General features: G+C 37.5%; 1 protein-coding gene across 6 annotated transcripts in view; it reads right to left on the reverse strand.

The window, feature by feature from the left end:
* The window catches only part of ATXN10 (ataxin 10), a 105,006-nt gene that overhangs the window by 47,106 nt on the left and 31,923 nt on the right, over nt 1-25,977 (reverse strand). For 5 of the 6 annotated variants that reach the window (XM_069806902.1, XM_069806904.1, XM_069806906.1 and 2 more), the window contains 4 exons: nt 15,155-15,235; nt 9,181-9,346; nt 4,104-4,212; nt 697-866 (listed from right to left, as the gene is read on the reverse strand). In XM_069806902.1, coding sequence (XP_069663003.1) covers nt 697-866; nt 4,104-4,212; nt 9,181-9,346; nt 15,155-15,235 — 526 coding nt within the window. The remainder of the gene's footprint in view (nt 1-696; nt 867-4,103; nt 4,213-9,180; nt 9,347-15,154; nt 15,236-25,977) is intronic. The other variant, XM_069806903.1, reaches the window with a different exon arrangement.

Consider the following 25,977-nt stretch of genomic DNA (forward strand, 5'->3'; position numbering starts at 1 on the left):
ACTATATGGCCAAATGAGAAAAGTAACCTACTTGATTTTTGTTAAGTGCTTAGATAAACTGTAAGACAACATTATTTCATGACTGCTTTTCTTGTTGAAATTAGGTTAGTCTAACAAAGTCCTGGAGGAAAGCCACATCTTTTATCACTCTAAGAGAAAAAGGTTTCATATTTAAAATCATGCTGCTGCTTCCTCTTTTTCCTCATTGTGGAAACAGAACTAATTTTCCATACATGAATTCTAAAGATAAAGGGTTCAAAATCCCTACATTTTTAAAGTGGCATGAAATTTTTTTTTTTTTTTTTTGGGGGGGAGCACTAGAGACCAATTCAAAGATTTAAAATTAAGTTAATTCAACAATTCTCATCCATTTCCCTTCAAAGTGAAGTTGAGGTTTAGTCTCAGACATTTTCTTTTCAAAGAAAGTGCAAACGTGAAAACAATAAAGGAATTGGCACTAGCTTGCATTCTACAGGACTGAAGTAAAAGGTAGACAGGCACACATTGCATTGAATTATCTCAAGTATGCAGACTTTTTAATAACAAAGACACTAAAAAAAAAAATTTACCTCCTTTACCTGACCAATTCCAATCTCTATTTGTAGATCAACAATATATTTTCATCAGTAAAGTCATGGCCAGGCATACATATCTGTTCACATGTCAGAGTTCTGCCAGAAAAATGTATAAACTTACCTTGTCTTGGTTTTCCTTATTTTTATAACATAAATTTCCAATCAAACGAATGAGATGAGATTTAAAACCCACAGCTGGATGTGAAATTTCTTCCTGCCCTGTCATAGTATGTGTGGCGGTGAAAATATTTACAGCTTGTTTCCCAGCAAGATGAGTTAATCTCAGGGTATCTACAGAAAACAAGAATATTTTCATTAATTACCACATGAAAATTAGTAGCACTTTGCACAGAGCTTTACTACTAATTATTAGGTTCCAAGTTAATCAAGAGAATTTCAGATATTGAGCAATAGGTAAAAAGAACCTTGCAAGTTTTCTTTATTTCTTAATTTGTGCTAGTATAACTGTAAAAGGTCAGAAGGCATTTTTGCATCCTTTTTACATTCCAATATGAAGTCTGAAGGCTGGTGCTATTGGTCTCTACTTGAAGAGTCATAATTTGTAGGCTGTTGATGATTCTGGCACCATAAAAATATTGCTAAAACCAAGTTTTTTAGTTCAAACTTGTCACAGCAACACATACTAATCACAGAATTACTTTTTCTCTCTTCTCCAGTCTGCTCCTAGCTCTGTAGTATAAGAAAAGATTTCCAGTACATCTAGCAACTTGACACATCTTTACAAATCCTTCAGTGCCATAACCTTGTCCACTAAGAAATACTAATGTTCCTGTATGGTAAATGCTGTTACAGCAACTAGGATTTTTCCTACAATGCTTCAGAGAGAAATCAGGGAGAAGTGTAACTAAAATCTGTGAAAACAACATTCCACAGAGACCACACCCAGAAGGAAAGCTGAAATCATGTGAAGCCCTGAGAGCTCATAGAGCTGAGAAGCCAATTCACTAAAGACTGTGCCTATATTTAAATATTAAGAAGTATTTGTCCTCTAAGTGACCAGCAATACTAATAAATAGCCTGGCATGCCATTGTCCCCAAGGTGCTTCACACAACTTACATTGGAACAACAAAGACGTAGCAAAACCAGGTTATAGCACAGGGCAGTAATTAAGTCCTATGCTCCTTCTGCTCTAGATGTGACAACATCCATAGTGGAACGGGCACCAGATTTCCTGGATTTAAATTAGAAGAAACTTCACAGGTCCTCATATTATAGTTTCACTCCCAGATGGCTGATACAGGAGAAGAAAGAAAAAAAATCTCGGTGCTGATAAAGAGGTAACTACATTTTTTGGAGTTTTTTTTAAATATGAAACGATAATAGAGCCTAGAGGCTTCCTGTATGACAGTTACCACTTATATTTGTTCATATTTTGAACTAGGAAAAAACAATCTCCTGATTGCCCCTAAAAACCGTCATCATAAAATAGCTTTTAACACCATCTTCTTTCATAGAAATTTTTTTGCTTTTGTAAATTCATAAAAATCATCAGTGTCTCACATCCTTCTCATAGCATTCCACTTTATGTGCTTCCCTGCCTTATAGTCTTAGTATTTTCCCCCACACAAACACGTAAGAGGGAATTCCATGGTCTTCCCAAACCTTCTGCCTGCCCTTAAAAGGGACTGCTGAAAGAAAGGTTTATGAACAACAAAAAAAACCACTACTACCCCCCCCCAAGTAAATAAAACTCTTTAAATTTTATTACAGTGCAGAGAAAAATGCAATGAGCAGTGCATCTACCTGGAAAGAGAAGTACAGGAGAAGGAAGAAAAGCAGCCGTCTTCCGTCCATGATACCAACCCAGAGAGAACAGTGCTCCTCTCAAACACTGCACATCAACACAACACAGCAACTGCTCCCAGGATGTCACCCCTGCTCTCAACTAAAACACCCGAGTCTGCCATTCTCTCATTATCCAAAAGAGAAATTCTTCCAAAATGCCCCTCAATCCAAACAACCATTTACCTCCCTGGTGACATTCCCCAAACACTGTCCAATCAAGCTGTTAACAGTGCTACAGATACTAACAACACTGCAGTATTAATGTCTAAATCCAACAATTATGGAAAATAGGAAAACACACTCCTTAGTTGATACTTAAAAGATCATTCAGATTTTTTCAGATCTTTCAATCAATTTTTTAGTAATTTCCAATAGGAAATTTCTCATGATATAAACTGAAGAACTACTTCATCAAAAGATCTATTAGATGAAATCTTTTGCACTACCTAGCCTTATTCTTCTGGTCTTCAGAACTAACTACTGAAGGTGATCTAACACATCAATACAGTTTTTCACCCTTTTTGCTAATCCAGGATTAAAGGAGTCTTGTAGCCAAAAGGTAGTCTTAAAGAGAAACTATACCACTTGATAAATTCCCGTTGGCTGAGGGCATGTGGGAAACACATAGGATGCACATGGTAGCAATGTTCTAGCCTGCACCCATTGCATTAGCCTGGAGACAGCTGCAGAAAAAAAGTCAGTCTGTGCACAGCTAGAGAAAGGAGGACTGGCCTATAGGCTTCTGAACTTAACTTATGTGCAGCTCCTTGAATTCCCTATTTAAGTTGAAAGACTTATAGAAGCGTTCAGGTAATAGAACGCATGACTGAGTTTCCTCAAAACACACACAAACACATGCACAAAACAGATCTTGTTGTTAGTCATCTTACTGTAAGCAATAAAACTATGAACCTGTCATCAAAAAATAAAGGTTTGGTTGTTTTGGGGTTTTGTTTGTTTGTTTTTTACAGCAAGGACCCTCTAAACATCTCAAAATAGTCATAGTTAACAGCTGTTTCAGCCTTTTGCTTTTTAGCCAAAATATTACATATTTCTCTTTAAAATCCATAAACTTTTACAATTTTCCCATAAAAAGGTGGCATACATCAGTCTCAAAGTGCTAAGATTCAGGAAAGCACAGGTCAGTGTGCATACGTGTACTTCCTTCTCCTTCCTCCCCAAGTATATAGGGTCTCTCTGGACCATATTGTCTTAATTTTGTGTACAGCCTTTTGCTTGTGGTTTCTTCGCAGAAGAAAGCCTCTTTCAAACTGACCTTTAAAAGTCACTGAATTTGGTTAAGAACATTCAAACTGTACTTAGTTTCAGTTTTCAGGGATTTGGGAAACAGAAGGGAATAGGCATGGAAAAGTCCTTTTTCTACTTCTTGAGGAAATTCTTCCACGCACATTCAGCCAGTGGAAGAACATAGGAAGCAGCTGTCCTTTGCACAACTCCTACTGTACAAATAGCACATTGCTGACAGTTGAATCAAGGCTCTGTTAGGTAATAGGAGCCAACAGAGCAAGCGGAGAAGCGGAAAAATTCCAGGAACAAAACAAATATTTGAAAATGTAGATTAACTCAATCTCCTATTTATTTATTTTATTAAAAGGTCAGAATCATAATTACCACCAGTTGTGAAAAACATGTTTTCATTCACAGAGCAACATGATTTGGAGCAAGCCAACAGTTAATAAACCTCGTGGCTTTTCACTCACCTATGGCTGTTTCAAGCAAACCAGGCAAAGCCTGTAGATGTTCTAGCTGTCCATTGTTTGATGTCATTTCACAAAGAACGTCAAGAAGACGAATTGTAACCAGTGCTTCCTGTAAATGAAAATCACATTTCTAAAAATGTCTTATGAAGGATACCATAAGAACATAAAACCGATGATCTAAACGGAGGACAGGAACTCTCAGCACCTCAGGTGTTCTGCAGGTCTTCTAAACTGCCAAGAATAAATTTATATAAAACGAGGACATCTTTCTACAATAACAATACTGTATTACACTGCAATAATTCCTTTTCTACAGTCAAAGAGTGTTATATGTGCCCTGAAAAATCATGGGGAAGCCAAAACAGAGCCATAAGGGATAAAATTTTAACAAAAACACAGTAGCTTCCAAAAGCAGAAATGCAGAAAATTACTAGCTGAGAAAATTATTTCTGTATAAATGTTTTCTTTGAGTTTATTCAGTAGGAGCGTCCCACTTTAAAGACACAAACACCGCCTGCAAGACACCAATTTGTTTTCCGCAGGAATTCTGTAAAGTTCTGTGGTCAAATGAACTTTGGCTGCGAGAATTTACATTATTCTTGGGTAAATAGGATTGGGATCGTAGATGCAGCATTTTGGTTAGGTATGAGACACACAATTTCATTTGCATTTTATTTATTCAGCCAGAGAACTATTTTTTCCTCACAGACTATGTTGATGCATGCTTATAATGACAATCCAGCACTTACAGAAACTACCTTAAGAGCGTATGGGATAATTTGGAACACCACATATTGCTCAAGAACCGGACTGTGACTGCAAGATGATTTCACACAAGGTGTGGTACGTAAACTGCAAGCAGCCTTGAAAAGACTCAGACATAGGTCACAGTAACTATTCCTGCCTTGTCAGGTCCAGGACAAAGAGACATTTACTTTCAATATAATGAATATAACATAAATGAAATCATCAACAATAGTGTTCAGTAATTAAGTACTATGATTATATCCATTCTATGCTCCTTCCAGGCAACAAATTGGTATAGGGTCCAAGTCCTAAAGCTGTATTTTCATTTTTTTCCTCACACAGGTGTAGGGACCTGCAGGTCTTGCCCTAAGTTATTCAATAAATTGCTTTCAACAGCACAAAACCAGCCTCTGAATACACTGGTCATTGTCCTGTTACAAAGTAAGAATACCCCAACTGTATTTCAGAGACAGTAAGCAGGTACTTACAATTTTTAAGCCATTTTGCATTGTTACAAGACAGTAGCTTAACCAAAAGCTCTTCAGCTCACACACTTAACACTTTCCTTTGCACAAGAAAAGGTTACCTGCTTTGCAACTGTAAAGCAAAAAAGTTTCAATAGGCAACTATAAATCACACCAGTAAGGTACAACAGCCCTTGCTGCCTACGTGTACCCCATTACCCACGTACATAATGCAAGCTCTGCAAGGGCTGATATTATGAGGTGTGGCTTTTCCTTTCTGAGCGTTATCCTTTTTCACACACACACACACACACACCCCCTTGCACACTCCCCATTTTCTTTTAAATGCCTTTCTTCACTGTCCTCGACAGATTTCTTCCCAGGATTTTATACTACCATCTCTCCCTTTCTCTTATCCCACCATCTGGCCCAGTTCAGCAACTGTTCCATCTAGATTTGAGAAGAGGAAAAGATTATTTAAAAAGCACAAAAGAACCCCCAAATTCTTAGCTACATTTGAAATTTGATCCTTTCAAAAAAGGATGTTTAAACATCTCTGGCTGGGTTCCCCCCTCCCCAACTGTCCAATTTTTTTTTTTCCACCCTCCACCTGTACAAAAGAAAGGCAATACAGCAGAATACTTTCTTTTTCAGTTCAGCAACAAGATGCTGTTCAAACCCCAAAATATTCTTAAATCTGACAGCCATCTTGATATGGATATAATCTGAAAAGTAAATAATGAAATAATTGAAGAGTTTTTAAATAAACATATTTTGAGAGAGACTCAGAAAAGATGTTCCTTATAAAAAGATTAAATAAGAACTTAAAATCCAGGGAATGGTTTTATTTGCAAGTATGGTTGAAAGTTAGTGAAAGCAAACTGATGCTGAAGTCAGGCTTATAATGGAAAAGCTATTTTAAACATTGGTTTAAGCACTGCAGAAGCATATGATTAGCTTTTCATTGGTTTGAGATGGAAGCTACAAGACCTGAGGTTCCTTAGGGAAAAAAGGCAGTGTGTACATATGAAAAATTAAATAGTGGATGGGACACCCAGACAACACTTTGGGAGTCAGGCCAGTTCAAGGACTGTTCCCAAAAGGCAGTTTTCAAATGTGGCCTCACAGTTTTGGAGGCTGAGAGCTTACTAGTACAGACATAGCCTGACCAAGGCACTTGGCTTCAAGGCCACAGAAAAGTCCAGGCAGAGTTTAGTTTAATATCACAGATGTTGCCTAAAGTATTTTTAATGACAGACTCTACATGCATAATTGCATTTTTTTCAGTTATGCAAAAACTAAAATATTTTTATAATTCAGGAGAAATTGGTGCAATTTTTGATCATTTCTAGTAAGAAAAGAAACAGTTTTATGAATTTAAGCTGGAATTTCTCTTTTCCCATGGCAAGCGTATGTTATGAATAAAAGTATACACACAATATGCATATACACACTTTTTTTGTCATTGCTTTCCAATTATTAAGCTATTATATTTTGTGCTCATTAAATGATCCACACTTCCCACCAAATAGTGATACTCAACTTATCATACATCATGTTTATGTGAGAGAAGGATAAAAAGTCAGTGTCAAACAGAGCAAGTTATACAGTAATATTCTCAATACTGCTGTCCCAGCACCTTCAAGCTGGACAGAGACCTCCTCCTGCTAGGCGCAAACAAATGTTTTTTTCCAAGAACTGAAACCACAGAATACTTGGAAAGTAACCACATAGGATAAAGAATTAAAAAAAAAAAAAAAAAAGGGGGGGGGGGCGGGCGAAGGAAAAGAAAGCAACAGAGAGAGAAGCAGGGCAGGGGGATAGAAGGAATTGTCTCAGTATATGTCCTCTTACTGCCAAGCTGAAACCTTTTCCAGAAGTAGTCAATTACGTTTTCTAACATAACTTAGACTAAGCAGCTGGGGTGGGGGGAAGCTGTGCTTCTTGGACAGATAAGAAGAGATGGCTGTGTGGTTGTTTTTATGCATCCAACTATCATCTCCTCATAAAGTGATTTTTTTATATCTTTTCATAATACCTCTCAACATACATTTAAAATTCTTGTGTCTATTTAAACAAACAAAAAAACCCAGCAAGTAAAACACTGTGTAACATTATCATATAAAAGCATTTAAAGATCAATATTTTTTCACTTTGATAGTAAATTAGTTATGACAGCCATTCTCAAGAGTTTCTACAAATGAAACTTACAGGTTAATTTTGTTTTAACAATAAAATGCTTCCGACTACACATATACTGGGTAACACAATTTCAACATGCCACTGTGGTCACTTGGCAAGGTAGAAGCTAGATGTGACTCTTTTTAAATATCTTTTAAAACATCTTATTAAGAAAATATGTTAATTACACTTCTGAAACTAAGCATGATTAATCAGTGAGAATCAGTGATTAACTAATTCTGTGTTTGACTAAAACATATTAGATTTCTCAGGCTTTTACTTTTCTGGCTACTTGTCTTTAAAAACAAAAACCTCACCCCTAAATCAGCTGAAAACATTAAAACTTTATACGAGAGGGATCGAGAACTGAGACCAATATGACCTGGCACTGCCCGCTCACAATAGGATGACCTAACCCAGCACAAATAATCTCACTTCAAGTGACGGTGCAAGTTGCTTCCTGTATTCCCAAAGGTGGTGGTAGATCGTCAAGCAGCTTGTGGAAAGTAAGAGGAAAAATAGAACACCAGATTATTTTAAAAGACCTCTACCCTTAGATGGCCTAAACCTCCTTACTGCACTATATGGTGTGGCAAGTAGCCAGCAACTCTTGGATACTTCATAAGGAGGAAATAAAATAAGGCCATCCAGGACTCAGCTCTGCATCAGAGGTTCCCAAAGTGCAACCCACAAACCATCTGTGACCCATAAAAGCCTTCCTATTTAGCTTGCAAAGGGACTTCATTGTGGCCATCCTCAACAGAACCAGTTCATTAAGTCTGAAGCAATAACAGATTTCTTCCAAGTGGAGTGGAGTTGGGGCAAGTGTCTGGGTGCTCAGGAGACAGGAGCCGTCTGCCATTAAGTGCCCAGCAAGCTCTGCAACTCGATGCTGTGGATGCTAGCTGGCACCAGGACTGACGCCTTGTCAGAGCCACGCAAGGTCCACCAGAGAGCCCCAAATCATTGGAAAATGGGGAAGAGTCAGTAACGAAAGCCCTTGCTTACAGGGAGGACCACTATACATTTCAGACAGCAACTCTGCACTGAGCCGATCACACACACACCACAGCTCCCCACGATCAGAACTTGCTGTTCCAGGTCCTAAACAGATCAGGAACACCTGCCTTACAAGTAGCCAAATGCATCTTCAAAGAACTAGTATGTGGGACCTTAATAATGTATTAACTATCAAGTTGTCATCAGTTATTTAAGTTTAAAAAAAAAACCAAACCCAAGATTTACTTACTTTAGTACTGCTAGGAAAAAAAAAACCAAACATTTACTCCATTTTTACACCAATTTTAAGGGGGGGGGAGGGGAAGATGCTGCTTCCCACTTAGAAATAAAATAAATATTTAAATTTTGATTCCTATTTGAATAAAATATAATGCACAACCCAAATAAATTAATAGACGTGATCCTTAGTAAGAACATAATAAAACATCCAAACACATGAAAACTTCAACATTGTTAAAGATCTAAAAATTTTAAAATTGTGGTAGATTTATTTCTATCTCAAAGTACCGTATTCTTTGTCATCCTCAAATTAAAAGCAAAATTGGGCTGTTGTCTTATAGATTCTCCTGTGAATTCCGTCATTGCTTTCCCAATACAAAGTAAACTGGGAATGTACACAAGTGGCACTTGGGATTCTGTACTGTAATGCTTTTTATCCGTCATACCTCATCTTCTGCATCTGCCGCAGAAGTTAACTTGAGCACAGCTTCACATTTCTCTTTGAAACAGCCTGCAAGGAAGTCAGCATGTCTCATGAACAAATTCATTTCTTCACCGGTAACTGGGTTCTTCTCACTTACTTTCTCCATTATCAGCTCTAACAAAGTAACTCTAGAATCAGAAAACAACTTGTTAATCAAATTCACTAAGCCATATAGAGTTATCAATAGAATAAGCAGATACAGTTGTTAAAAACGATACAAACTATTAGCACGCTAGTAACAGAGCTGATTTGTAAAAATTAAAAAGTCTTATGAACAGTGGCAATCAGTTCCTGTTTGCTGTATTTTTCTGCACACCATTAATTTAATTCATCATTCAATTAATACAATCTGGCCAGACAGACAAGTCAATATTTTTCTCAAGTCTATTTCAATTTCTAATTTCTTATGTCCTAACATAACATTACTGTAAGTGCATATTCCGTATGTCTAAAATTTCCACCAAAACAGCTCTTAAAAGCTGTTGTTAATTTCAGCAAAATAAACCCAGACTATTTGACAGCTTCCATTTGAAAAGATCAGCTTTTCACAGCCCTTGCCTTGCACGCAGTCCTTCACTAACTCTTCTCCCCAACCCCAAACCAATTCAGAAACAGAAGAAATAAAAATTGGTATGTACGCTAGGTTCTTTACAGCTGTTTTATAATTGCCACTAGATGGACTACCGTAAATCCAAGTTAATTACTCATACACCCAGTAAGAGTTATTCAGTGCATTAAACCAGCAAGTAAGTGGACACATAACGAAGCTGCTCTATAAAATGTACTTGGGTCATTTATTTTAACAGCTTTAATGTTGTTTTATTTCCGATATCCCTTCATGTTGTTAGGGCAATCTGGGAGCATTTTGTGGAAGCAGGACTTTACCAGGGCAGAGTCCCTCCTACAGCCTCCCTGTTCAACTCCAGCGCAGAGGAGCACATGGGTTAGTGAAGTCCCACTGTAATTCTCTCAACCTGAAAGAGCACTATTTATTGAATGAATTCAAGAGCAGGCTCAGGGTTTTCTTTCACTAAAATATTTGCAATTCAGATGGAAGGACTGAGATTTAAACATGTGGAATAGTTCAAATGCTTTTTCTTTTTTTTAAATTTACCAAGCAGGTTGTCACAAGGGGAAGAGAAATGTCTTTTTCTGTGGAAAAAGCACGGTCACTGCTTTATTAACCTCCAAGAACCCACCCCTATTAATCATGTAACAGCTACTCAGTTCTTGCTAAACTCAAGCCTCAATGTCATTAATACAACTGCATTAAACAATTATCTGAATGAGGACAAAAAGCTTTTTCAACACGGTAGCACAGAAATGCGCTCAACACATTTGGGAAAGGGTGGACTCCAGACAGAAGGCTGTCAAACACTGGTAACCTCTCTCACAGGCTTTGCTTACGCATGTGACGCAGCACCAACACAGAACAGTCGTTCTGTTTTCCTGCAGGTTACAACTGGCTACCACACGCTTGCCCATCTACAAACTACCAGAGTCCAGTTACCCAACATCCCTAACTAACGAAGGCTTTCAGATTTGGCATACTATACAAAAATCAAGTTAAGTGCACAGACGTGTCATTCATCCCCAAGACAGGGCTAGATTTTATGTGCCAGTTTTTACCAAGTTTAGAGCCTTTCAAGCATATGCTCAGCTAAGAAAACAGGCTGCTCACAGATTTTATGATTACAGGAATTATTCCAGTAAAATATTATCTCCTGCGTAACAGAATTCTAGTCAGCTATTGTTGCACCAATAATCCAAGTAATACCCGTTTAAAAATGGCAAGCAATCCTTCTGTAAAGAAGTTGGAGGGTCACCACATACTTCCACAAACTGAATTAGTGAGATGAAATTGTTCCCAATAGGGAAATTTTTTGCATTACTCTTCTTCTTGCAATATGATCATGTGCCCTTTTAGACAGCCACAATCCTTCCAGAGAAATAGGAGTGACATTAAAACTCCACCTGTATATAAATTCTTTTAAAGTTTTCTGTTCTCTTTAGGCATTCGTGTCAAAACTGTTTTCCTGAGTTTTCTTCCAGGCACAGTCATTCAGGACATGCCCATCTTTCCCCTGAATTTCAAGCAAGTCTTGCCATTCAGCCAACAACTTCCTGAGAGCAACACTTTTTGTTCTGGTGCAAGTTCCCTTACATTCCTTTCTTCTATTGTTTCTCCCAGTTTTCTTCTAAGACTCACCCGAAATTTTCCAAGTTAGTTCTCCCACACAATGCAATTTGCTCATTTCTTTTAAATGATCTCACAACTGTTTAGCCATTCAGATGACAGAGTTTGTTCCTACTTGTTTGCCTATAGCTAAATACAACAGATATGACAACTGTTAGTACCAGTTTTAGCATGCCTCATCATGAATTTTTGTAACACTGTTCAATATCTAAAATATAATTTTGTATATTGTATTTATTATTATACTTCTATTTGGAAATGATCATGCCATCAGTGTCATCTTCCTTTTCTTTAGGCACCACTTAAGAAGACTTTTTGTCAGTCTCTTGGGTTTTTTTCCCCTAGCCAAATTTAAACCAGTTCTTCCTGAAGTTGACCAAATTGGCATGAACTTGGAACAACTACTATAAAGTATATGCAATCATCAGTAAAACCCTTTGCTGTCTCCCATATTCTGCAAATAAACCACAGCATTAAAGTGCAATTTAAATCTGGAAGCTCATTATTACAAAACAAAGTGAAGTCTTGCTAAGCCTGTCTAAAAATAGTATTGTATAATTCTATCAATTTTGTTATTGCCAAACAATTTTTGTATCAAGTGTGCTTGGTTTATAACCTCTTAGCAAGTGCCAGACACTTGGGACGCTCTTTCTCTGCAACTAGGACTTCTCTCTCCTGAAATACTTCACTGACAGCAATGGTTCTATGAGACAAGTTAGGTCCTTCCTTGAAACTTTCAATTCTTTCATCTTTGAACAACATGTGCAAACATCCTATTGAATGAAAATTCATAAAATCATGAAGGACTATAATCCAACGCTACCTTCAGCTATTCTGTATCTGTGAGCATTACCAAGAACGAAAACCCATCACAACATTGACATTAGCAGCCCTGTAGCTGAACATAAGCAAGAAGTGGTGCCACTTACACAACTTGAGTGCCCAATTCCCGGCTGGTAATTCAATCAAAGGCTACATCATTCACTGAGAACACTTCACATAAAATAACACAAAAATCAAAACTAAAGATGGAAGTAGTTGAGCATCTTACAAACACCTGAAGCTATTCAGTTGCACTTTTGTTGCTGTTAATTAAAGCAAGACCCCTTCTTAAAAGGGACAACACAGATGTACTCATTTGAAGATTTTACATTGTAATTAAGACTATCATGGCATTAACTTACATTGTCCATGCTCAAGGCTAACTTGGATTAAAGCAATGCAGGCTTTTTCTAAATACTTCTGCCAAATACTTGCACACATGTACAGGGAAATTTCAAATCTGGCAAAGAATTCAAAAATCTACAATCTTTTGGCTCAATGCTGTAGCCATATGTTTCTGCAATAATCACTTGCAGAGAGACAGCAGGCATTGTCACATCATCATATACTTTTCAAAGCCAGAATACCATTAAAAAAGCTGATCATATTATCACAGTATTTATTTCAGGCCATTTGCAAACTCAGACATGCAACACCAACCAAAGTGCTTCAATTTGCTTCGAAATGAAAGTTATCCAGAAGTCAGGAATTTTATTTTAATTCAAAATTCAGATTCCAGATCCACTTCTACAAGAACTACTTCATGGCACGCACCATGGCCACTGTTTCACAAATGCACTAGATTTCAATTACAGGAAATAGTTTGAATACTGCGAATACTGTGAATAGTGCAAATAACTGCGGTTATGCAACTGCATATACTTTGGTTATCTAAGGCAACTGCCAACTTTAAGAGTCACCACTAACGTATGTATTCACAAACTTTCTCAGCATAGTTAATTTCGTTTCAGTAAATACATTTAAAGTAAGCGTATTTAATGTGCATGATAGAGAATACTGTAACTGAGAGTTACCATATATTCATGAGCTCAAGCTGCTTTCCCCAGACACCTCAATACCACATCTGTCCTTTCTTCATTTATATGACTTAGTCAGCCTTATTGGACACCCAATGCGGCAACTCTTGCGGTGAAGGCTCCTTGTCTCGTTTTGAAACAATGAATTCCCTATGCTTTGGTTTATACGGTTACTTTTTTCTCCAGTTAATGACAGTCAAAATGTTTTTATCTGAATTGGATTTGTCTCCTCATATATCTCAAAAGAATGCATTCTTAAATATGCTAACGTTAGAGAGGAAGATGCCACGGCAGGCTCAGATGCAAAAGGACTATTTCTACACCACTCACTTCCATGTCTGATGTAAATTAAGCAGTATCAAATTCATAATAAACTGTACTGTGATTATGTTTTTAAAAAACTTAATTGAGTTTACTTGATTTGCAGAACTCTTGGGACTGATAATAAATTCAGTGAATATGCCGTGACTAGCCATCCTGCATATGATCATCCATATGATGCCTATACCAAAAGCCTTTCAGTCAAGGTAGCCCATCACCATCTGTAGCATAGTGTGTACAACAAATCCAGCTGAGACCTTTCTAGAAACAGATTACATCTATTGCTGTAAGTACAACTGAACACCCTAACCTAGTCCTGACTGTCCTCAAGGGGATTACGAAAACATACAGACAAATTGCCATTCATGACATCCCCCAAAAGAATTAAATCTAGCTCGCTCGCTCAGAACAGTCTTTCCCGCTAACTGGTTACGGAGCCCCTACCTCCAGGTATGCACACAGCTCATATTCGTTCCCATTTGGTCAACCTGAATAAAGGAAGACGACAGTATTTCCCTCCTTATCATTCCCATCCCTTGTTTTCCATATCATACCTATACATTAATGATATTTTGTGTATGGTTCTCAACCTATCATATACTCTTTCTTTGCCTGCCATCCCTTTTGCTTCTTTATAATCTCTGATCAGCATCTGTACCCCCATTGGTAATAACACTGGCTTTAGTCACAGCAAAAAACACAGGAAAAAAAACATTAAGGGACTGCTTTGTTTCCTGCTTCATCTCTTACCTGCAAAAACTGTAGGAGGAACTTGCAGTTTCCCTGGGCAAATGGGGAACATGTGTATGTTGAATACATAAACAAGATCACAAGATCTTCAAACAGTTGGAGGACCTTTAGAATTATAGTACAGGATCTCCTAGAGTTGATGATTCTAACAAAATAATTTTTTATCTTCCCCAATTCTGTATTAAAGCAATTGTAAATGAGCATTTTCCCAATTCTAGCAATGGCCGTTTCCCATCAATTCAGCATACATTTACGCGAACACTTGTAAGAAAACTAGCTAGTTTCTTTCAAGGTGAAGGTTTGTTGAAGTATTTTATATTTACAGTAGTGGAAATACTAAAAGATTAAGTAATCATGGGCATCTGCACATCTACATTTTTTAGGTTCTGCTAACCAGTATTAGACACACTTCCAACTTCAATAAAGGTTTCCTTTTAATTTCTTGTAATTACAACAGGAGTATGAACAGTTGAGGACATTTCAAATACAGCTGTAAAACACTGCAGGGTGTGGTGCTCTTATGAAATCAAGACACAAAGGCAGAGGCATGAAGTCTTGTCCTTTTTTTTTTTTAAGTATTTCTTTACCAAGTAATGGCGCCAACCTGGATTCTGCAACCCTACATAAATCACTGCCAGTTGTGGCTAAGCTGTAATGTTAACCAACCAATTTAAAACCATTACTGACATAGAAACATGTATTTAGAGATTTTGTGCCAACTATGAAACCACACAGTTTTTCAATCATGTGAACAGGATACTCTATATGGAATGCTAAATACTAAAAGCCACATTGGGTTTTGGGGTTACCTTTCTTGATTGCTCAGTTTGGCATAGAGGGCTTTTACCAACTCTGGACATTTCAGCAAATGGTCTGTAACAATCAAGAACCTAAAGAAAAAAAAAAAGTGTTACTGGTGCTACAAAAACAACATCTACATTTACTCCAAGTGGTGCTGGTTTTGTACAGATTTTTACTTGTAGATGACTGTGTGACATGCTTCTGGCCCTATTTGCTAATAAATACAAATTGTCACAAAATAATTGCGCATTGTTCTGCAGTACTTCTCCGAACACAGCAATGGCCATTTCCCATCAATTCAGCACACTTTTACTCAAATGCTTGAAGTTGGTTAGAGTCTTTTGCCAGTTATACAAAAGGCACACCACAATTCAAATAATAAAACACTCACTGAATTGTTCATGCATCTCAGCAAAAGGCCAAAGTTCAAGCTCAAAAACTATTATGCTACTCATCATGACACTGTTTTTAAGCCCACCAAGCAGACAAAAAAGTGCCCAAATAATTTATCTTTTAAAAAATTCTAACAAAGCATCAAAGCAAATGGAAACTTCTTTGTCAGATGCAAGGCAGCAAAATACTGTTCTCAGCTTACAAAAAATATCCTCATTAACAGGAATCTAAGCTGATAACCAAATTTAAATCCTTGCTCTATGCGGCAGGTAGGTATGGTCAGTCTACCCTTGTGCTAATGCCGTTATTGACACTGATCACTTTCCCAAGCACCATTCACAGCAGTCAATAGCAGATGCTAGTCGTTTAATTTCAACCCAGACATGTACTCTCAGCATTATGGGGAAAAAACAAAGTATGTAAAAATATTTTTCTCCTCAAATTACATTCCTAGGAGTACTGACAGTGTTATATATGCTGCAAAGATATATGCATACTAAGCTACGCATTTTTAAAGCGGCATGTCTACCTATTAAATATAAAATAATTCTAAGTCAAATCTCAGAGTATCTCCTCTGAGCTGATGAAGCTACTGAGAACGAATAGCTAAAATATTATGAAAGCCAAGCAATTTCAATATTCCCTCCACCTCCGCCCTACTTTTCACTTTGCTGACAGCCTTTTATTTTGTGTATCCATAATCCACCACACAGCTAACAGGAAGATCACATAGAAGCCTTCCAGTTGCAACGAAGTATTTTTGGGACATATGCTCCATGACAACTGGGGAAACAGGAGAACAAGAGGTCCAAAAGATTAATAGCTCTAATGTTTCTAATGATAACTGTGGACTTTGCCAACATCTGGTTCAGTTACTGTAAACTAGACAATTTTAAGAGGGGGAGGAACACGAAAAGCTATTTTGTGCTTTTTTTTTTACTGATATTTGTACACACATTCAAGCAAAAAAAAAAAGTACAGGCATAGGAAATCATCAACTTAAAGTTGGCATTCTGAGCAGTGTAGCATTGATTCAAGAGTTTCTCAACACAAATTTGAACCTACAGGCTTCCCCAAAGTCAACAGCACAAATGTATTCCAACTGAGCAGTGCAGACTCAGCCATAACAACTGAATCAAGCCATCAGCAGGGCAGTCAAGGGGAACACTTCTACAGTTCCTGAACCAACAATTCATGGCATACAAGCCATCCACAGTTAAGCCTTCAGAATGGTAACAACTGACTTTATTTTTCAAGGATTTGAGTAGAAGCGAAGGCTTTTTATCTGGGGCTGCAAAAGAAAAAAGCATAATAATCAGAGTTGTACAGAACATAATACTTAGCCTCATAATGTACAAATTTCAGCTGACAACTAAAGTATGGTAAAAGTGCATTTAAGTTGACAAACTGAAGCCTGATTTTTCAATTTTGCAGTTGGGACTATGAATTTAAATCTTAATTTTCATGACTAATTACTTTGAGGAAATCTTCTTGACTATTTGCCTTGTAGTTAAAAACCAATTAATAATTATCACAAAAAGATCTAATGCTACTAGGTGCACATTAGTGATGACTATTGCAAAGTGGAAGACCTGCATTTTAGTCATTACTTGGGTCTACACTCTTGTATTTATTCACACATATCTTCCACGTTCTGTGGACTAGACCTCTACTGCTTGAGGAGCTTGCAGTATTTCTGAATAAACTTTCTGCTTACAAAGAAGCATAGACTTCTGTATGTGCTTCTTACCCTTTTAATTTCATGACATGATGTAACACCTCAGAAATTTCTGCTTTTGTATCAAAGTTTCTGTTTTACCTTATCCGCTTCCTGAGGATAAATAGAGCCCTAGCATATTTTACAAGAGCACCACCAAAAGGTAACAGAAGAATTAGTAGTGGAGTAAAGCACTTTCAACTCTTGCTACCATGCCCAGAAATGTTGGTGGTAGTTAAGCAAGGACTCAGCAAATTAAATCTAGTATCTTTAGTCCTCAGCTCTCCTGTTTTTCATTTGGGGCAGGGGAGAAGAGGAAAGTAAGACCATCCACAACTCTGAAATAAAAAAAAAAAAAAAAAAAGACATTCAGTTTTGGGTTACTGACTGAATATGGCATTTCAGATGCACACAAAAGGCTTTGGTAGATTTAAACTCTCTTTGGGGGCCAACAGCAGAACCACTGGGATAAACTGAGGACCACTGTAATTTAGTGAAGGAAATGGTGAAAATTAAAGTTGTTATGCAAGCGTAACACAGTAACAAATGAACAGTGTTAAATATGCCAATTTTCCTGACTTTTAAAAATTGTTTGGCTAAAATCCTAAAAAAAAATCAAGTGCTTACATAGTAGATAAATACAGGAGGAGATGTTCAGTTCAAAGACTTTACAATAGCACAAGGGCTGCATTGTACCAAATTGAACTTGAGAAGCAGCCAAGATGAAATGGTATAAGCTACATTTGCGCTCAGTATATTCCAAATGACCACTAAGCTTGCTCCAAAGCCGGGTGTAAGCAATCAACTTTATCATCAAATGTCATGCTCCATATTAAGTTGATTTGATCCCATTAGCAACTTTAGAGAACAGTGTCCTCAGTCGCAGAAAATGAGGAACCCCCCCCAAATGTTTTAGAAGAAAGAAGAAAAACGACACAGCAATTCTCTATTTGATCAGCAAACCTCTCTTCCTATCTCGAAACCAAAAGCATTTTTCATCATCCTACAATAATGCCACTCTATTTAAAATATTTAGTAAGAACAAAATAGCTAATTTTACTATAGTTTAACAAACAAATGTAACAAATCATCTGAATTTTGAAGAAAAAAAAGAAAATTTAGACAGCTAATCTTTCAAAGCCGTATCACCAGCCTTTTTAGATGCTAAAAAAGCAATATGCCTTATGAGGAATTGTTTGGGACCAGAACATATTTTAGGAGCAGAAGTATTTTTTTGTCCTTTCACAAGAATATAAGCACCCTATCAAAACTATTTAAAAAACAATTACAAGTATAGAGCTATTTAATAACAAATGGAACAGATGTGCTGTCACAAAGACCACTAGAAACTAGATAATTCATGCCACTCAAACACCAGCACTTCTCCCTCCAAAGAAGAATAAGGAAACACATTTCCATATTTAAGGCTCAACCCCAAGCATCAAGCACCACAATACTCCTCTCCTGAGCTGAATCAAGCACAACAGTGAACATCCTTCCATCTTCAAAAGGCATTACCCATAACGAATGCATCCTCCTTACAGGCCACGACACTGTCCACCAAGTCAACTCAGGTCTAGAAAACTGAGTTTAGGTTTCTGTATTATTTCTCTGATTCAGTAGACACGCCCATTCAATTTGATAGCTACATCTGAAAGGCACTAAAAAGAGATTTACTTATGTGCAAAGTTGGAATCATTTTTTTCTGAAGAGATACCAAGAAAAAACTGGAAGACGATTAGCATTACAATCACTTCCTGCTCCCCCTTGCTCCACAAAATATACAAGAAGAAAGAGGTGACAAGGTAAATAAATGTGTGAGGCTGGGCTTTGAAAGATTGAAGAAATCTATGCCAATACACTGCTACTGCAAATAGAAAGTAGAAGCTACTCAGATCTCTACAGTTAAGGAAACTTTTCCAATTGTCAGTACTATTTAAAACCACAGTTGAACTTGGAACCTGCAACATAACTCCAACTTTCCTGGAATTAAAAATAAGAATTACTTTCTGGAGAGTAGAAGAAGGGGGCAGGGGGAACCCTAAACTGTCAGAGAGAAGAGATACGAGTTGCCAGCCCAAAATGAAAAAAAAAAAAAAAAAAAAAAAAAAAGAAGAAAACAAAAAAGGTAGCATTTTCTGGTTTCTCCACCACATGCATACCAACTAAGCAACAAGCACTCTACTGAGGAGTTCCATCTTTGCCTTTAAATCTGTGCCCATGGGCGAGACTCCTTGCCACAGGAGCACTAGTTTCTGTCCACACTTCTTTCCATAAGCCAGGACAAAATAACCAAAGGCAAAAAATGGGGAGGGGGAGCCCCACATCCTAATCTTTACAGTCATCATTGAGCTGTGGTTTCAAAAAGAGAAAGTTGATGTTCAGAAAATCTTACTTCCAATGCCAAACAGCTGACCACACTTTTAATATCGTTTTTCTGGAAGCCAAAATGCGTATTACGCCTCTTATTTTAAAATGGAAGATTTTTGTTCCTTGCTCTTCAGGAATCAAAAATACAACCTGTTTTTTCTTTCCATAGTAGCTACACTGCCCCATGCACCCACTTGGAAAAACTGATGACACAAGCTATACTCCCATCTTTAATGGAACCACCAAAGTATTTCTAAAATAAACAGGTTTTAGAACACACATTGGTCTCGGTTAGGATAAATTATAATGTAATTTTGTACTACTTTTTCCTAATTGTTTTACAAAACACATATGTTTGCAGGTTCAATATTCTAAAATAGATCTCATGTGGCATTCTGTGCTGGTTTCTTGTCTAAATACAGTAGCTTCTGAACTGTGTGACACGCTTTTCTGCTGTTGATTAATACAAACCCAAAAGGGAGTGAATGTGGATGTGTGGGGAAACACACAGGAATGACTTTTTAAAGGCTCCACAATTTTCCAGAGCCTAAGGCATCGCTCTCTGCATGTTTTAAGAAAAAAAACTTTTACCAGAGGGGGGGAAAAAAAAAAAAAAAAAAAAAAAAGGCAGTGCTGGGCAAGCCTTCGGAATACTGCACAAATGACAAGGGATACTACTTGTGCTTTCTTCTTCATTTGGAACTGCAAGGGAGTTTGTTACAGAGGACTCTTCAGACCTTGGTAGTAATCACACAGAAATAGAGTGAGTAGAAAATACATTTTAGTTACTGAACAGTGTATTCCAGCCTTGTTTCCTAAAGGAAGGATATGTCCAATTCCCCGATAGCATCCTGTCATAGGCAGCAGCCGCTGAAAGCAAGCAGCACTGGAAAAAGAGAATTAGCTTACGGAGTAAGCTTACATTTGCTTACATGTTTAAGATATGTTCAACTTAGTATGTCAACACTTCAGAAGAATTAAATCGGCATACCATTACAGAGGTATATTGGAAAGACGGAAGACACACAGAAAATAAATTATTGTCTCACAAGGGCTTGAAAACCATGCTCATTCCTTTGAGCAGAAACAGAAGATGAACACTGGGTGGAAGAAGTGGAACCAGAAGATGCATAATGTAGAAAGACTGATGACAGTTTGAGAGACACATCTTCTGCTGCTAGGGAACAGACAGAAAGGAACTAAATAACACTAAAAGGAAAAAAAGATCACAAGAGGGTGGAAGCAACAGAACTGAAGTTGAGAGGTTTAAAAACTTTCCATGTGCAGGGAAGTATTTTAGAGGGAATGCTAATCCCACAGCTGTGATCATGAGCAGAGCAAACTGGAAGCAACAGCTAATAACCAACCTCTGAAAGGGGGAAACCTACAATAAAGGACAAGGTGTCAGGACTACAGATAGGACAGAACGGTCACTCACGCACCAGGCTGTAGCAGCACAGAAGTTTTTCAAAGTTAGAGGGTATTGATTCTTAAGCTAATAGCCTAGATAGTAGCTGCGTGTTGCAAAGAACAACACATTTTCTAGAAGACAACTGCACAGCAAAGAACCATCAAGGAGATAGGATCATTTAATTAGTGTATGCCATAAATCAAATCAAGGAAAGGAAACTAACTTGTTTTTGCAGAGCCAGTGTCTTTGCAAAGATATACACTTTGAAGTATATTCTGTAACATCACACTCCTTGAAACCTTCTGAGAGCAGCAAGCTCTGGGCACTCTTCGCAAGCCCAACTACAGATCCAAACATTCAGGACAAGACAGGTAACTTTCAACGGCTTTCAGCCCTGAAAACTTCCAGTTTCTTCTTGCTCTAAGATTTTAGCCAAAAGCTATAAAACGAAGGGGTATACAGCCAGTCAGGCAATGTTTTGAAGAACCTCAGTTGGAGATACACAATCTGCCTCCTCAGATCATTGCTCTTGGGAGTTAGACCAGCAGCAGCAGCCTCAGAAGAGCTCCTAGTATTCAAGATTACAGGACTGCTAGCCTGACACAAGTCCAGGAGCTGTGTTGACTAGAAGTTTAGAGGCAGTTTAAAAATACAATGTCTAATATATGTTAATTAATACTATTTTAAAATGCCACTCAGCATCTAGTATTAAAAATGGCAAAGGTAGGAACATTAAAAAAATCTTGGAGCTGTTTAGAGGATCAAGCTTCTAAAAGAGAAAGAGGAGGAGTTCTTAAATCAAGAGAATATTTATTAAATGTGTGAATTACATTCTGCAACTTCACAGATTTCAGAGATAGAAGCATTTCTGATGCTTACAAGTAACCACAAGCTTAATGAAATGAACCTTCGGACCATCTGGTCTGGATTAACAGGTATGATCATACAAGGACTGAATACAAAATTTTACCAGGGCATTCCTTATAGAACTGACTTGCTTCCTAAATTTATTAACTATTTCTTAGCTCATAGCATGCCACGGAAAATACTTAGTAAAAAGCGTATCACTCATGAAGACACACTTAAGTGTGCATCACAGCACTGTTACCTCCCTTTCTTCCAAGTTCTGAGGCAATTTTTGTTACGCTGTCAATCTACAAACACGTTTTAAAAATGCATCAGTGCTTAAGGTCTCAAAATCTCACTATGCTGATCTGAAAAACAGCTCTCTGTTTCAAAAACTGCTTAGAAAGTGGATGGCTTGCCTTTCCATCACTGACTAGATTCAGAAGTCACTAAACTGAGGCCTTATCTCCCATAACCCACCCCTCTTAGGAAGCAGAGCCAACACTTCAGACGTTCCTTCTTCCCCAATAGGAGGAGATCCTTGTCTTCTACCAAACGTCTTGTGATTTGAGAAGTAGGCAAATGTGACAGGAAAATTCCAGAAAGCTATGTCCTGCCTTTAAAGACGCTTCCTCCGCTCTCTTTAACTGGGAGAGGGGTTTATGGCAGACAGAAGAGGAACTGCAAAAGGTCTGCTAACAACAGCTGCTTCTGAAAAAGCAGCTCTGAGGAACTGCTCAGAATTATTTCAGATTTCCTCTGACAAAATCTCCCTCCAGAACTGCTGTGAGATTGGAGGGAGAAGCCAAAGGCATCACACTTGGAAAGAGGTTTGTCTTGAACTTTCCCTAAGGACTTTTCTAGCTTGGAGACAGAAAACTGGACTCTAAACATGAATGTGGGATCACGAACAGAGGAGGAATTGCCAATTCACCAAGAAAAGATTTTAAAGATGTGCTTGCCCTCCTGCAATAGGTGAAGAGTAGAAAACCCAACATGTGCTAGCTGAATGGAGTAGTGAGGACCCCATGGGAGATACTACAGTTCAGCCAATGGCCTTAAATCCAAATATTTGTCCTGGATGTCCTCTCTCTGTCCTAATGGTTCATGGCAGAAACTACAAAAATAACTTGAGCATCGTAAGTGTTTATTTGTGGAATTCATTGGATACTAACTTAGAGGAACATTAAGTCATAAATTTCAGCGCACAATAAAAGAAAAGGGAATAAAATAACGAATAAAAGTTTTGCCTATAACCAAAACTTGCCTGATTATTCCAAGAAAGATTTTCAACACCTAAAAGCAGCATTTGACAGCAAGAAAGCCCAGCCAAGAGGAATAAACACACGTGGCATTCACTTTTTATTTGGTGTAATACGAAACCAGATACTCCAGCTGAGAGACAAGAAGGTAGGCAGGAATTAAGCAATATTTTTAACATTAGAAGTAAGAACATGTTAATTTTAGTTATTCATGAGTCCAGCAGTGAGCATAACCTTCTGGAAGAAGAACAGTTTGCATTTCGGCTCAGCCATGTAATTCTGTAACAGCCGCTTAAAAATGGTTGCTGTGCACTTTGTTAGCTGTGGCGCAAGGTACCCAAATCTTTACAACAGAGTACTGGCTCTGTTGCAAATACCGCGGGTATGTAAATTCGTTTAAGCAATCCTAGTGGTATGTACTTCAGTGAGAACTGAAGTACAGCTGCAAATTCTCAATGAATTGCTGACAAAAAAAAAATATTTTTTCTACAGTCCAGCCAGAGAGGCGCCCAAAGATTAACTTTGACTTCATAAGAAAAGGGACAGAAATCTTTTTATGCACTTTTACCTGACTGTATCTCACACATACTCTTCTGTATCAGAAAATAACACAGTCCCTCAATCTGGGGGGACAGGAAGTGCTTTAGTAGTGAACTAAGAATTAGTTCAAACCAGGAAGATTATATGCAATGATAAAAATGGACACCAAAGCAAGAGCAGCAATACACCAGGGTCTAAACTTATTCTAAACATACCCTCAAAGCTGCAATGACTATCTTTCACACACCTAATTGCAGAAAACTGCAATTCATTAGTTACCCAAAAATGTTTCAGAAATAGAAGGCTCTAATGAAAGAATAGCTATTATCAGCATAAGGCACATGCAAACCTACACAATTTCAAAAGCTGTCCTAAAGAGACAGCATTACTACATGTCAGGACCAACGCTGACCCAAGGACAAAGCTTAGCTTTTCACTTATTGTCAAAAAAGTGTTCTTATATTCAAGACAAGAATCTTCAGCTTTCTTCAGCCAAAGTAAATAACATTACTTCTACCAAAATAAGTAATCCTGGTTACTGTTCAGCTTTTCTGTTCGCAGCTAAGTAGTGTTAGGAGGCCATTTCTGGACATTGCCTGCTCGCTCTGATCACAGGAACAGAGCAGCACTTTACACTACTAAATGCAGAGCAGCAAAAAGTTCACAACAGTTTCCTACAGAAAACAGATGCAACATGACTGGCATCAATTGAGCTTTCCCCTAAATTCGGAGGGCCAGCAGAGAAAACTACTGGAGTAGGCAGGACACAAGAAAGTCAGCACAAGAGCTGCCTAGCTTGCTTCCTGCTGCTTAGCAATAGGAAAAAGGTAAGAAAGCAAGCAAGCAATAGAAGGTATCATCATTACATTACATGATTGTATCCATCCACATTTATCTTACGGAAGGATTAGTGCTAGTAAAAGAAACAGGCTTTCAGACTCAACTCAAGGCTACCCTCAAAACAAACCAATCCTAATATTCTAGGAAAAAAAAAAAAAAAAAAGAGAAAACTATTTGGATTGGGAGGTTCAGCTGTGTGACATCAGGTGTATTACTTGTAAATGCTCTTACAGTATGTGCTTTACAAATGTAAGAATGATAGAAAAATGCAAAGAATCCGAGAGACAAGCTGCAGATACCTTCTGAAAACGTAGTCAGTTATTCACAGGACCTGGTGAATATCCTCTGTGATTAAAGCTAAACTAAGAACAACTTGTTGCCTATAAAATACATGCTGCATTAATACTGCCAAGAGAACAAGAAAAAAAACTCTTGATACTTAGCAAAAAAAAAAAAAAAGATATTGCAAGACTTAGCAATGATTGTTCTACTTGTAACAAGACTACTAACTTTGTAGGCTCTTCCAAACCTTTAACTACATAGAAATACACCATGCAGTACAGGCTCACAAGATGCATGTATGGTCTAAGAAAAAAGCATTACATTAGCGTAACACACTGACCTATGGCTAACTGGAAGAGGGAAGAAAAATAAAATTGAGAGACAGAAAAATCATAACCAAACCCAGAAAAAAAGACTTTGTTAAAATCAGTGTTGCGTAAGGAATAGCATATGCTAGCAGATTTCCATTGAAAATACGAAAAACAAACCTTACACCAACCTTTTTTTTTTAATTTTAAATAAAAAAAATGTTACTTTCTTACCTCCCTCTCTGCACCAAGTAGACCAAAGATACTACATGTATTCTAATATATAAATATCATAGTTTCTTTCAGGGTTGAAATCACTTCCTTTTTAAAAAAAAATCTAATATGAAGAAAGAACATATTTTGCCATTTAAATTACCCTCATCCATGACAAATATTATCTCACACTAAGAACATATAAACACAAGGGAGAACCAGAGAGTAAATGTGTTTCTTGAGATGGGAGATATAAGAAATGGAGTATTAGAAGAACAAATGAAGTGAGGATCAAGAAACGGGGGGAAACGGGTACAAGATGAATCACAAAAAGGCTCTAGAGCTACAAAGAGACAGAAAAATCAGCCCTTGCCTAGCAAGGAATTATCTTTTTTTACTTTCAAGGTAATGCTGTTTGAGTACCTATTCAATGCTTCATATTGCACTGTTGCAATACACTTTTTGGTTTAGATTTTGCACTTGTGAATGAATGCACTTTACTTGTGTTGACTTGAAAATAGTGCCAACATTATTGAAAGATTTCCATTTATGATTTGGTTCAAGACGACTGTATAAAATGCCAAGAATTGTACACTACAAACTCATTACTTTTTCTTTCCGTTAGGAAAACTGGTAACGAGCTTTGAGA

The sequence above is a fragment of the Haliaeetus albicilla genome, chromosome 19 (genome assembly GCF_947461875.1).
Source record: "Haliaeetus albicilla chromosome 19, bHalAlb1.1, whole genome shotgun sequence".
Classification (NCBI taxonomy): domain Eukaryota; kingdom Metazoa; phylum Chordata; class Aves; order Accipitriformes; family Accipitridae; genus Haliaeetus; species Haliaeetus albicilla.